General features: G+C 45.2%; 1 protein-coding gene across 1 annotated transcript; it reads left to right on the forward strand.

Annotated features, from left to right (window-relative positions):
- The first annotated feature begins 4,210 nt into the window (after nucleotides 1-4,210).
- On the forward strand, nucleotides 4,211-9,480 carry HTR1B (5-hydroxytryptamine receptor 1B). Its single transcript, XM_072832297.1, has one exon. The coding sequence runs from the start codon at nucleotides 5,233-5,235 to the stop codon at nucleotides 6,400-6,402; it is 1,170 nt and encodes a 389-aa protein (XP_072688398.1). The 5' UTR covers nucleotides 4,211-5,232; the 3' UTR covers nucleotides 6,403-9,480.
- The last annotated feature ends 5,380 nt before the right edge of the window (nucleotides 9,481-14,860 follow it).

Here is a 14,860-nt window from a genome sequence, read left to right on the forward strand (position 1 = left end):
AGAAATTTTCTTCAAGGACCTAGATCTTTAGCCAGGAAATATGTGATTGAGAATTAAGTTGAGAGCTAAGTCTTCTACTGCTTGGAACTGGGCTAGCTTTGAACCAGTAGTAATTTAAGAGTTATGGATATCTGTTCAAAGTAGCAAAGTGGCTGTTTTTACAGAGACAGGAATTAGAAAGTGTCTAAATTATGTATACTCGCTCTATTTATTGTGGCATTCTTCCTTAAATATAGATGCACAATATTTGTATCCATACATACACACATAACAGAGTTACAAAGCAGGATTAATTTATGGCAGCCTAGCATTTAGGGAATAGAGCACCTAGTTTTGTTAATTTGGCGTTAAAAATCCCTCTAAGCTCACAGCACATGAGTACTCTGACATGGACACCAAGTCTTGTGCCCAATGTGGGGGTCAATGATTATGAAGAAGGAGCTGAGCCTCAGAGGGTTTGTGACCCCAGAAGGGGTCTGTGAAAACTGTATGTACATGTCTGTCTATGTTCATTCATCTGAACATTTCCATAGTTCCCTGAAACAAGACATAAGTAAGACTTGTAATTTTATTACTACCAGTATACTTTTAAAGGAATAGTTCCCAAAGGCAATAGAAGAGGAACCAAAACCCCACTACCACCACAGGTGAGAACGTTGTACAGAGCTCCTGATCTCTGGCTGTCCATTTCCTGGGTGGGAGTTTAAAAAACAAAAGCAAAAACCAAGACAGTGGCCATAGACTGAGGATGCAAGACTTGCAAAATGTAGTTTGCCAGGTCCCCACATTTTCTGTTTAGGGACTGGTTGTGATTTTTCAAGTGGTGGGGATGGAGAATGTGAGATTGCACGTCCCTCTATTAAAGGAGCAAAGCGACTGGAAGTTTGAGTGTTTTGTTTTGTTATCGCAGCAAAGCACGGATTAACTCCAAACTACTTTCTTTGCTCCTGTGCTTAAGACTCACTTTCTGGGAAACGCAGAGAAGACTCTATGGGGGTGCTGCAAGCGTGACCCAAGCGCCCCCGACACTGGCTGGCTGGCCGGCTCCCAGGCAAGACAGAGTTGTTGCAGGAAGTTCTAGGGGCTATTTGTTGTGGTTTCCCGGAGGTGGAAGGAGCTTCTCGTCACAGCATTTGGCCTCGCTAGCGCCGCGCCGCCAACTTCGAAGCCTGCGCCTCGCATTTCGCTGCATCAGCAGTTGCAAATCTTTCTGGCTTAGGCAAAGTCTCTCCGAGAGGCGCTTTTTCTCCGGTCCCCCCCACCGGTCACCACCACGTCAGGCTTCGTGTCTGATCACAGCCTTGACTGAGGTTCCCGGGTTATCGTCCACGTCTCCAGCTTCTGCTTAATTTAAGGTTCACCGCGTGGGGCACACGGATTTGCAGTCTTACTGGCCGGTGGCCAAACAAGAGCTTATTTCAACCCAAATAACCTTTGCTGCACTCTGCCACCTAACTTCGAGCTTTTCCAGCTTTTCCAGCTCTTGGTTCCCCCCCTTGCCCTCCTGCCCAGTGTGTGTGAGCCGAGTTTCCAGCTAACTCGGAGGGAGTTTCCTCCCAGCGCCGCGGGGGACTGCAGAGCCGGCCGCGCGCCCAGCGCCCAAGGGCCCCTCCTCTGTAGGGGAGACCCAAGCAGAGGTGACTTTAAAGGTGCCTTGCTCTCCTGAGTGTTTCACAGACGTGCAGCCACGTGCAAACAGCTATATTTTATGTTTTAAAGTGCTAAAGGTGGGAAATGAGGGAGCCAAATTAATGAAACGTGGTTCTCCACCAAACCTACCTAAATCCCCTCTGCAAGACAGCTCCGTGTGCTCATGCAGTTCTTAACCGAAGCCTAGAAAAATCAAACTGCGCGCAAAGGTGGCAGATTCCACCCAGGCTTCAGAAATCCGCGAAGCAGTGAAAAGAGTGGCGGAAGGAAGCCACAGGTTCCCTAAGTCGCTGAATCCAAGCCCTAGAAGAAGCGAGTGGTTTTCTCCTTTGCACGCCCCTGGAAACGAAATTTAAAAAGGAAAGGCTGCCTGCAGCTTGGTAAAATTCCTCTCTGCCTTCCTCCGCTTCGCATCCTTCCAACAGTTCTCCTCATCTTGCCCTGCTCCCCCAAGATAGCAGGAAAATAGTTTTCCTGGCACACCCCGCACCCGCAACCACACACACTTTTGCTCCATCCTGGTCAACGCCCCCACCTAGTGGTTTCGGCTCGCCTGCCTGCCTTGCTTTCCTCTGCCGCGATTTCTAAGAGTGCTGCAGTTAAAAAAAAAAAAAAAAAAAAAAAAAGGAAGAATAAGTAGAAAAGAAGTCTATTTAGGCACCTGATGTGGGTGGGTGGGATTGGAGGATGAGCAGGACCCCTTAATTATGTGGTGCAAATGAGGCTTAACGTTAGCAGGGGCTTTGCTGGGCACTGGAACTGGAAGAGAGGAAGGAGGTTTTGCTTTTATCCCCAGAGTGGCTTTGCAGACCCAGACCAGTTCCAGAAGACTTTCTTTTTTCTCGAGACCTGCCACCTGAAGGAGTACTCTCACTCTCTATGAAGAAAAGAATGTGCTCTTTTCTTCATAATACGTAAAGTTGTAAGAATGTATGCTAATTACCGACTTGTTTATGTGGTTATTGTCTATCTGCCCTTCTGTAAGCTGCTTGAAAACTGGGTCTCTGTGTATATATATATCCCATTAGACCCTGATGTTTAGAATTCCCAGCACAGATTAAGCACTATTTTTGCTTGCCTACCTGGTTTAGGGAGGAGGAAAATAAGAGAACTCGGGTTAGGGTTGTGTCACCTTGGGTGAAAAGCCCTTCTCTCATAGGACCTCAATTATTCTTCTAAACAAAATGGATTGGCGAGATAATCTTGGTCCCTAGATTGAATCATTCTCTTTAAAATATGCTTACACTTAAGCTGATAAATTCACTTATGATAATAGAGGTCATTGAATGCATTATACCTGCCACACATCGAGCTAGGTGCTAGAAACTCCTAGTTGAGATCACTTAGTTCTTGGGGCTAAAAGTACATTGCCCTTTCCTGGTGCTTTTCTTTAAACTTTCTCTGACTTGTACTTCTATTCCACATTTGTTTCTGTTAAGGTTGGAGGAGGAAGTAAGCAGCAGGGAGGACCTGGGAGCTGGCATTGCTCCATACCGCATATGGCTGATAACCTGATGTATTTGTTGACAGCAAAGAAGACACACTGGTGGTGATGGTCCAAAAGCCTGTTTCTTCCTTCTTTCCTTCTTTCTTTCTTTCTTTCTTTCTCTTTCTTTCTTTCTTTTCTTTCTTTCTTTCTTTCTTTCTTTCTTTCTTTCTTTCTTCTTTCTTTCTTCTCTTTCTTTCTTTCTTTCTTTCTCTCTTTCTTTCTTCTTCTTTCCCTTCCTTCCTTCCTTCCTTCCTTCCTTCCTTCCTTCCTTCCTTCCTTCCTTCCTTCCTTCCTTTTTCTCTTTTCTTTTGAATTTTGTTGACCTCCTTTCTAGGCAAGCTGGGGGAGGGAAGGTGCTTACTGTGAACTGTTTTCCAGTGGCACTTAACTGCTGAGCAGCTGGAGAGGGAGGATGGAATGGAAGGTTTAGTTTCACCTAAGGTAGGCTTCGGCTTGGCTTGTGATACTTTTACATTTTTGTAGACAGCTTTTTTTTTTCTTCCCCTGTTGGCCCATAAAGGGGAGGCATTGAATGGTAAGCACAGATTTCTAAAACCAGATATGAAACATTAATTTGTATTGCATCAGAGTTAAGTATGACTTGATACCCGAAGTTTAAAATGCACTATTGGTCATTTCCTTCTAAGGCGATATAATTACTGGCGGCGCCTCCTTCTAACCTGGGTGTGGTCCGTAGGGCTGGATAAAATTCCTGAGTGGAGAGGTCAGAGCCTGGGGCTGGCTCCGCCTAGCACTGGTCTGCTGGGGTGGGGGGTGGTAAGTCGAAGCCCAGGAAGGTAACGCGGGGAGTGAGCCTCTGCCCGCGGCCGAGGGCGTGGATCTAACTGGAGGGCCGCGGTGCAAGCTCCGAAGAGGACGGAGACAAGGACAGGACGCCCTCATTCCCGATCCTGGCCAGAACTGCGGCGTCTGGGTGTCAGGATTGGGGGGTGGGGGTGGGGGTGGGGTCAGGGGATGGGTACTGGGGAGAGAGGGCGGTAGGACCCGGCGGGAAGCTTCCTTGGCCGGGGAGGGAACCGAGCGGGAGGCCAGGAGGGAGGGAGAGAGAAAAGGGGAAGGTGATGGGGAGCGGGCGTCCGCACTTGCCGAGCCGCACGAGTTGCACGGCTCCGGCGGGCCGGACCCGGACTCTATAAAAGGAGCCCATCTGCTCTGCCGCTCACACGCTCCTCCCGGGCTGGCGCACGCAGCGTTGCTCCAGCTCCGCGAGACACCTGCCCCTCACCCGCGTGCCGCGCCAGGTCCCCCAGACCCGTGCGCCCAGCAGCATGGCTCCAAGCGGTGCCGGGGGGACCGAGGTGGAGGCGGCGGGGGCGGCGCGTGGCGAGCAGCCGCGGCCCCAGTCCCCGAATGCCCCCTCCCGCGGCCGGGTCTCGGCGGGGCAGCCAGCCCGAGTGGCCAGCGCGTGAGAAGGAGGGAGGGCAGAGCTCCGGCGCGAGGCGAGGCGCGGCGAGGCGCGGCGCGGCGCAGCGCGGCTCCCAGACTTCACCCCACCCAGCTCCGGCGGCCCGAAGCCGCCGCAGGAGACCGCCCCGGTCCGGGGAGGGGGGCGGGAATGCGAGACCGGCTCTCCTCGAGGGCCTGCCAGCTTTGGTCTCGACAGCTGGGAAACTCGTGCGGGCCGATTCTGCAGATCCGGGAGCGCCCGGGTTAGGAGACTCAGCCCCGAGCAATTGGGGTAAGGGACCCCACCTGGCTTGATGCTCTCGCCTCAAACGGTACAGCGCCCTCCGCCGCGAGACGCCTAGGTGCGGGTCGGAGCCGAGCGGGGTTTCGGTGGGCCGGTCCTTAGCAAGCCCGGGCTGAGACGGGGCGTGGAGAGCGGCGGGCAGGGGCGCGGCGGCAGCGCCGGGCGCTCGGGGAGTGCAGGGGACGCGCTCGCCCGCCGGGGCTGCCGCGCCCTTGACCTCTCTGGGTTCGGCAGGGAATCGGGGTGGAAGACTCCCTGAGGAGCCCACGGGACTGACTGGCAAGCGGGACACCGGACTGTGGTATCTCCGCGGGCCTTCCGCCCTTTCCGTCGTTTGCTCCATGCCCCAGGGCTGCGCTCCGGGGCCCCGGCGAGGAGAGACATGGAAGCAGCCGGCGCTCCGTGCGCCCCGCCGCCGCCCGCGGGCTCCCAGACCGGGGCTCCTCCAGCCAACCTGTCTTCGGCGCCGCACAACTGCAGCGCCGAGGGCTACATCTACCAGGACTCCGTCGCGCTGCCCTGGAAAGTGCTCCTGGTCCTTCTGCTGGCACTCATCACCCTGGCCACCACGCTCTCCAACGCCTTTGTGATCGCCACGGTGTACCGGACCCGGAAGCTGCACACGCCAGCCAACTACCTGATCGCCTCCCTGGCCGTCACCGACCTGCTCGTCTCCATCCTGGTGATGCCCATCAGCACCATGTACACGGTCACCGGCCGCTGGACGCTGGGCCAGGTGGTCTGCGACTTGTGGCTGTCGTCGGACATCACCTGTTGCACGGCTTCCATCCTGCACCTCTGCGTCATCGCCCTGGACCGCTACTGGGCCATCACGGACGCCGTGGAGTACTCCGCCAAAAGGACTCCCAAGAGGGCCGCGGTCATGATCGCGCTCGTGTGGGTCTTCTCCATCTCCATCTCGCTGCCGCCCTTCTTCTGGCGCCAGGCCAAAGCCGAGGAGGAGGTGTCGGACTGCGTGGTGAACACCGACCACATCCTCTACACCGTGTACTCCACGGTGGGCGCTTTCTACTTCCCCACCCTGCTCCTCATCGCCCTCTACGGCCGCATCTACGTGGAAGCCCGCTCCCGGATTTTGAAACAGACGCCCAACAGGACCGGCAAGCGCCTGACCCGAGCCCAGCTGATAACCGACTCCCCCGGCTCCACGTCCTCGGTCACCTCCGTTAACTCGCGGGCTCCCGACGTGCCCAGCGAATCCGGGTCCCCGGTGTACGTGAACCAAGTCAAAGTGCGGGTCTCCGACGCGCTGCTGGAGAAGAAGAAACTCATGGCCGCTAGGGAGCGCAAAGCCACCAAGACCCTGGGAATCATCCTGGGAGCCTTTATCGTGTGCTGGCTGCCCTTCTTCATCATCTCCCTGGTGATGCCTATTTGCAAGGACGCCTGCTGGTTCCACCTGGCCATCTTCGACTTCTTCACGTGGCTGGGCTATCTCAACTCCCTTATCAACCCCATCATCTATACCATGTCCAATGAGGACTTCAAACAAGCGTTCCATAAACTGATACGCTTTAAGTGCGCAGGTTGACTTGTCAGTTGCAATGGGGTAGCCTGAGCGACCTTTGGGGACCATGCTGGGTCTGGTTCCACAGGTAGGTCGACTCTTCTTTCACTGTTACTGGGTCAGGTTGAGGCTCTGTCTTCTGGCCAGTGGATCCTGAGAAGCCAGGACAGCCCTGAGGGCGCTCCGCTCCCAGAGGAGACCTGTTCCAACGACTGATAGGGCTTCCCCGCTGAGGAGGAGGCTCGCTTTCTGCCCTCAAACCCCAGGTCCGGCGCTGACCCCCGTGGCAGCCAATCGCAAGGGAGGGTTGTGACTTTTTAAAAATCCGTCATGGAAGGGGGATCCCTGCCCTGCTTTGGTATCACGGATCATGCCCTCTAGAACCCGCGGTCCCTGTAGCTGTCTGAAGCCTGAGACAGATCTACACACAGCCTGGCAGTGCTTGAACTAGACGCGTGATACCCTGTGTTTGGGGGAGAACTCTGTGTTTCAGCTTCACTTGGGAAGAGTTACTTTGGCGTCCTTCAGTCTCCAGTTGGTTTATTTAAACTTGGTTGGAGAAACTTGTGGATTTGGTGCTTCAAACCTTATGTGTGGCTTGGATGGTGCAGAGAAACCTGGAAGAGTTAACAGCAAAATTCTGATGTCGAGATCTCTATTTTTATTATAATTGAAACTATATGGGGTGGGTGGGTGGGAACGGGAGATGGGGGAGCATTAAACTGAGAACCCACACCTATGGTTGTTTGTTTTCTGCAGATTTGTAATTTTTTTAATTCTTATTTAGTGATCGTCAAACCACGTTTTTAACAACTCAGACAAAATATTATGTGTGCTAGTGCCAAAGTCTGCAGATTGCTTTATTTTTCCTCCTAATTACACGTACCTGTTCTTTTACACATTTAAGTCCTCATAAATGAAGGATATGATGGGTGACTCAGCCCAAGCTGCTGATATATTTCTTATTAATGCAGTCAATTACACTGATGAGTATATACTGCTCCTTAACAAGGAAAGTATCCTTATTCCTTCTCCAATTCAGTGGGATGTAAAGGAGACTGATAAAATAGAAATGGTTCTTCTATAATTAAGGAATGAGGGTGATAGGAGGATGTATATTTTGACTTGTAAAAAATCTTAAATGCATGAGACTTTTTTCTGATAGTCATTTGCACTCCTTCCCATCTGTAATTCCTATGTGTGCTAACATATAAAGTAACTTGAGAGAACCAGCTCCTTTTTCCAAACATCTTCAAAATACATTAAGAACCCAAAAAAAACAATATTGAAGAAAAAAAAACTTGTTTATTTCCCCTTGCTATTGAAGTTTGGGTGGGAACAAAAATTATTAGAAAATGTCATGCAAGGACTTTATAAAAGCTCAGAGAAGCTCTAAAATTGAGCCTGTTTTTCCTGTAACTCATGGAACCAAACCTGACTTAACCAGGCAATCAGGGAACTGACAAGCTATTGAACCTTGGAAATTCGTCACTGATCTGATACCTCAATGAATATAATAGCAGTAATAGTTTATATTTATCTGCCTTTAAAAATTTCAGTAATACTTAGTCATTATCTCAAATTAACTCTGAGGACTCTCCAACACAGGGAAAGATCACACAACAAAAGATGAGAAATACATTATCTAAATAAAAGGGAGTAGCCCTGAAGGATCATCTGCACAGAAAAAAGGAGAAAAAAATAAAATAAAATTTGAATGTGGAACATTTAATATGCCAAAGAAGATTCACACTCCATTCTTCAGAGAGCTTTCTGCAGTTTGATACCTTTTGTCTGCAGAAGCAAGTTGTCTTTGTAAAATGGATTCGCTCCCTGCTTGAAGCTCCCCAGACCAGACTGTCAGACAATAGATGCATTGAGCTCAAGTAGGCTGCTGCTTTCTTACTGTGCAGACCTTCACTCTGGGGTAATGACTCTTGAAAATACACCATTCAAAAGTTCACGCATAAACTAAGTAAAAAAGGGAATGAATTTTGATCAACATTTACACTTGTCACTGAAGTAAAATAAAATTTTAGGCACCAGACAATCCCTATATTTCTGTTATATCCCCAGGGTTTTTGTTTGTTTGTGACATTTCTCCTATGGAGAAATCTAACTTACTATGGATAGGAATGTGCCTACAGCACGGTATTTGTTTATATGTTACCAATATGTTTGTCTTTTGTCTATGCAGCTGTGTTTTCTTTGGGCCTAAGAAACAATTTAGTCAACTTCTAGGAGCCTGAGGGGGAAAAATTAATTGAAATAAATAGTCACTTACAAATGAAGTCTTTATAGGGCACCTACAATGATTGTGTCCTCATATTTACAAAACATGGTCAGTTTAGTCACATGGGTTGTTTGCCATTTGTAGATTACCCACTTGCGGTTTTGCTTTATTATTTGGCTGAATTGACTGAATTTGAGGCATATTGTGCGAAGTAGAAGCTTGCAAACCCTTGTAGTTCTAAGAGATCTAGAATCATCATACAGCATTGCACATGATAATGCAAAGTGTACTCATCCCAAGGGTATGTAGTTAAGACTGTTAAGTTCCTCGTCAGTTACTGCTGCATCTAGCATAGTTCGTTTCATAAACTAGACATATGGCTTTTTCGCAGAACATAAAATGGGAGATGGAAATGTTTAACTTACATAGAAATGAAAATACATTTTCATTGGCTGTGGTAACAAATAACATTTGCCATATTGTTGAATTGCACAAAATTTCACACAAATATATGAATGTATACTCATTCAAAAATACCAATATTGTCTTGTGTTTCTAGAAATTTTAGAGTTTCCGTTTTAAAAATGGACACGGCACCCATGAATGAATGGTTATTGAGTTCAACAAATTTCCTACAGAATAATATTCTTCACTTTTCTTCTCTATTACCTTAGTTTTATCTTCTTTAACCAGGAAGCCCTGGGAGGACTATAATTCACTCAAGCAGTAAAATCTCAGATTATGTGTACTTGATGGAGTTGCTGTGACTGAAAATTGCCTTTGGTGTTCCACCTTTCAACAAATGTGTAATTGGAAATGAAATTTAGGAAAATAATGAAATAAAGTCCTTTTCGTGTTAAAAAAAAAAAGAGTGGATGGTGATTCTATTATTATGGAAAGATTGGTTCTTTGGATTCTGGGTTGCAGTTAGGACTTTGAACCTTCAAGAGAGAATAATTGTTGAGAAACAATAGTGTGGTAGACTGGCGAGTAAGGTCACACTGGGAGGATTTAATTTGTAGGAAGCATTTAAAAGGAATGAGGCAGATCATGCTCTCACATTCTGCAAAGAAGGTAAAGATCACCGTCACAAGAGTTCTCCAGATCCCTGTTTTTAGGGAGAACGTTTAGTCTCTAGGCTAGGTAGTGAGATTCCAAGGTACTCCATGGTACTTGAAACACAGAAACAGGAACCGAGGAAGCAGGACTAGAAGCAGGCTTGGGGAAACGTAAGAGGAGGAGACTGACCTCTTGGATGGAACACCAGAGGAATAGATGGAAAAACAGCTTTGGAATCCGAAAGTCTTAGGTTTGAATTGCAAATAGAGCATGTTATAGCTGTGTGGCTTTCCTCAAATGCAGCCAACTTGCAATTTGTTGCATGCACCAATGCATGTAAAGCACCTATGAAACTACCTGACACTTTTTTGGCACTCAGCACAAAAAAAAAAGTATTTTTTTTTTTTTTCAGTAGCCATCATTTCCTCGGTAGCCATCATTTCCCCATTGCCTCCCTTGTGGTTGCATGGCACCTGTAGCATAGAGAAAGTGCAGGCTATTTGACAGAGGTTGAACTGGGGAGGAAGCTAGCCTGAATGGGAGAAACCTGGCTAGACTAGAAGTGACTGAAGTTAGGAGTCTTCACACTTACCACTTCAGCTGGTGAAAAATAGAAAAATAGCTCAGAGGCCAAAACATGAGAGACGGTTTGCAGTGGCCCTAACAGCCAGAAGAAATTGCCCAATATTTCATGTCTGATAGCATCCTCTTACTCACTTTTAAAGTCTTCTTCCTCTTCTATGTCTAGAGATTTTTCCCAGATTCCAAAGCCCCTCGCCACATCTACATCTTTTCCCTCAATGTTTCATTTCCTACTTTCCTGCTTTTCTCTTATCCCTGAAAACTCAGAAACCATGATAACCAATAATGTGTGGATCTATTATGGTTCTTATTTCAGCTCTGGAGGGCAGATTTGGCAGCCTAGGGTTTTTGCATACATAAAAAAAAATTGTTGATTCGAATGAATGCATAATTTGGGGGAGGGAGCAAAAGCTTTTAACTGGGGCATCTACTGGACCTTTCCCAAGGGCAGAGGCTGGTGGAGAAGTGAGTGGGAGGTGAAGCTTCTGCACCCTTCATCAATGTCCGTCCTTGAACAGTCCAGCAGGGGGCAGAGTGCCGTTGAGTTGTTTCCAGAATTCAGGTGTTCACCTTTTGACAATGTCTGACTCCTTCCTGGACACAGCAGATGGTATTGACTTCTCTAGGCTCAGGGAAATGAAGACGCATGTGCCAAGAGAGAGGGGGCTTATTATCATTTATTTAAAATAGATTTTTCAGAGCCGCAAATTCAGGCGGAGGATCCCTAAAACAAACCTAGAATTTTTCTTCATATATGCGAAGCCCATTATTTTCTTATTCATCTCTAGTCCTGGGAAATGCTAAAATCTTAGTATTTAAAACATTGTGACCTTTAATTAATGTGGTAGTGGGTGAATTCAGAGGTTATAAGACAAAGAATTTATTTTCCAATTAAAGAGAGTGAATTATTAGATATATCCTTTGCCACTATGATTTTTCTCATCACTGTGTTCTTCTTTTCAGAATATCGCTGGGTTGAGGTTGATATATCCATAGTGCAAAGGTAGAACATTTGTCATTTGCCATTTAAAGACAGGACTGGGTTTTTGCACAGAAGTAAGGTGTACTTATATGTCCGTTTTTCCCAGAAGGCAGACTTTGAAGTCTTTGTTGATTTTGGCATTTGCTTTAGAAAGAGGCATATATAGATGTGAGTACAATCTTATGTATCACAAACATAAATTTCTGTGTCAGAGAATGGATCATATAAAATGAGAAAACAAGTTAGATTATATCATTGCCATTCCTTCTGTAAGTAACTGTTACTCTCTGGCATTTTCATGATCCCCAGTGGGGAGTTTTTTCTGTGCCATTTCACACATCTGTCAGTTAAATCTGACTTTCAAAGTCAACATCCACATTTTAGGATTATACTAGGATTTTCAGTGCTCCCTGAGAGAGAGCCAATCCCTGGAGTTGGGCCAGCCAACACAGGGAAGACTTAACACTATTCCAAGTGTAGTTTGTAAGAGAAAGTGCCAGTTTCTTTTGACTTATTAGTTCATACTTCAAAAGATAGGAAAAATCCTTTCCAAAACTACCAACCAGAAATCTATAAAACAAGAATGGCCTTATAACATTTCCTGTACCTAAAGTGAACAGATGGTGATATAGGAATCCATTTATGGTAAATGCTGAAAAGAATCTACACATGGCTTGCCTAAATGATGCAAGAAGGCATGACTCATATCCTTCCTGACTCTGTGGGAACATTCCACACATCAGTCTCTGATTGGTCATTCCATATTAGAATAACTAGGTTTCAGGATATCTCTTGCTCACAAGTGTGGTGATGGGAGTGCAGTGAGAGAAAAGTCCACAAAGTGTAGGTTAGTTGGTCAGGAACTGTGCCCAGGGTACTTTTGCACACACATCTGATTGTCTCTTCTAATCCCATTTGCTAATCCAGTTTATGATTGTTTATACACGACCTACATCACCACTGTCATTCATCAATCTATCCTTATTTCATCGAATAATCTCAATGGGTTCGGCATTAGACTGATCTGAATTATGTGGGAAAGAACTCTTTTTGACTCTTTACCTCTCCACCCTCGTCTTGCCTGGCCCTAAGTTCCTTGAGTCCTCTCTGTTTTTCCCTGCCCCTCAGAGGCTTTCCCACAGAGCATAGTATGTTGGGGTAATCACACAGTGGGAAGTATGGCATGAGACTATCCCCATGAAGAACCCCAACATGTTGGTAGGTTTAAAATGCAAGAGCAAGTCTTTGATGTGAGAACGACTGGAGTCCAAATCCATGTTTTGCAACCATGAGCAAGTTCCTCTGTACACACCTTTATGTTTGCAGGTAAAAATTAAATGGAATAATCTAATTGTTTTTAATCTTGGCTGTACCTTGGATTCATCATGGGACCTTCAAAAAAATCTTTGCTCAGACCCTGCCCCCGACTAATTAAATTATATTATTTGGTGTAGGGTCTGAAATTCTTATTTTAAAAATTCTCTTCAGGTAATTGCAATGTTTGGCTAGGGTGAGATTCACTAAGAATATGTCTATGAAGCTTTTAGAACAATGCTTGGCACACACAGTAACTGTGGGTGTGAAGGGGGCCCCTGAATGAAATAGCAAGTCAAAAAAAAAACAAAACAAAAAACAAAAAACAAAAATCAAAAAAAAAAATAGCAAGTGGATTTTTTTTTTTTTTTTTTTTTTTTTTGCCGTGGTACTTCTCAAAATTGATGGACATACAAAATTTGATGGACAGCTGGGGAATTGGCTAAAATGCAGATTCTGATTCAGTAGGTTTAGGGTGGGGCCTGAGATTCTACATTCCTAATAGGCTTTCGGGAGATGCTGATGATGTGGTGCCATGGACCCCACTTTGAGTAATAAAGATCTACAGGAAACCATAGCTTAGTTATAAAGTATCAGTCATTTCCCATGATTATATGTGTAAAGAACAACCAAAACAAAAGCAACATAAAACTTCCAGATGATAAAATATGCTTTTTAATGTACAATAGGTGGTGTTTTCCTGACTTGTTTACATAATACTCCTGTCTCAGCTTCAGCAGCTGTTAATGTCTCACCTTACATGCTTTCTCCCAGATGCTTCAGATCCTCAGTCTACCCTAAAACAACTTACTTCTGGATCTGAATCAGCAAAGCATGACCCTTAAATTCAGTCCTTTGTTTATACATCACTTCCAAATAAGGGCTTCATCTTTTGTTAAATAAATAAATAAGTAAATAAATAAATAAATAAATAAATAAAATAATAATAATAAAAATACAAAAAAGATAACAAATAGAACAAAGAAATAACAATCATCAACATATGGCAAATGACACAATTTCCTTGGTAATACCTTTCACTCAGTAAATTCACTTGGATTATAAATACACACACATTTACATATTATATCAGTTTTATCTTTTGTAAACATAGTAACTATTTAATCAAAGGTGGAAGAGGGGTGTTTTCTATATATTGTTACTTTATTCTTATTGCATTTTAGGAACTTAATATCCTAGCGAAGACTTTGATTTCAGGAAAACCCCTCCCCACACTTTGTATTCCCAAAAATATTTCATAAGGCTTATTTTTTTCTTCTTCTGTGAAAGTAATTTAAATTATTAATGAAAAATGTTTGTCAAGTTCTTGGCACCTGCCTACAAAACTAGAGAAACTGTTGAGTTCCTAAGCCTGGGTTGACATAAAAATCAAATGACCCTACTTCATAAAGAATCTAGTCCTTTAGTTTTTTCACTTGAGTTTTATTTGAGTTAAATGAATGTGTCCTTGTCTAAGTAAGTTTTTGTTTTTCAATTTTTATTTATTTATGATAGTCACACAGAGAGAGAGAGAGAGAGAGAGAGAGAGAGGCAGAGACACAGGCAGAGGGAGAAGCAGGCTCCATGCACCAGGAGCCCGACATGGGATTTGATCCCGAGTCTCCAGGATCGCGCCCTGGGCCAAAGGCAGGCGCCAAACCGCTGCGCCACCCAGGGATCCCCTAAATAAGTTTTTATTGTACATCACAAAACATAATTCAAAGTATTTTCTCTCCTTAGTGTACAATCGTGATACTTAGAGTTGTATTCCAGCAAAGACACGTTGCTGGGAATTTGCTTACTTTTTTTTTTTTTAAGATTTTATTTATTTATTCATGAGAGACACAGAGAGAGGCAAAGACAGGCAAAGGGAGAAGCAGGCTCCCTGAGGGAGTCTGATGCAGGACTCCATCCCAGGATCCCATGATCACAACCTGAGCCAAAGGCAGACGTTCAACTGCTGAGCAACCCAGGAGTCCCAGGATTTGCTCACTTCTTAAGCAAATGTACTTATTGCTGGTGGTTTTTAAAAAATAAACTTCTTAAGTAACCACCATGTAATGCTATCATGGTGTAGATATTATTGCTTCTTTATTATTGTGCCATCATCATCATCATCATTATTGTCATCATTATAAACAAAGTACAACAACAATTTCATTCAATTCTGTGATTTAGAGAATTATAGCAACAGCTCCAGGTGAATAATTTGTATTCAGATTTGGAAAGGAAACTACATTACTAGGTCCGTTTCACTTAGTCTTTGAGAATAGTGTTTTCTAAATGCTAATCTGAAGCATTCAATTATAATA

The sequence above is a fragment of the Canis lupus genome, chromosome 7 (assembly GCF_048164855.1).
Source record: "Canis lupus baileyi chromosome 7, mCanLup2.hap1, whole genome shotgun sequence".
Taxonomy (NCBI): domain Eukaryota; kingdom Metazoa; phylum Chordata; class Mammalia; order Carnivora; family Canidae; genus Canis; species Canis lupus.

What these genes read in the sequence shown, in the direction of transcription:
- HTR1B (XM_072832297.1), top strand. Translation starts at nt 5,233, where the DNA reads ATGGAAGCAGCCGGCGCTCCGTGCGCCCCGCCGCCGCCCGCGGGCTCC.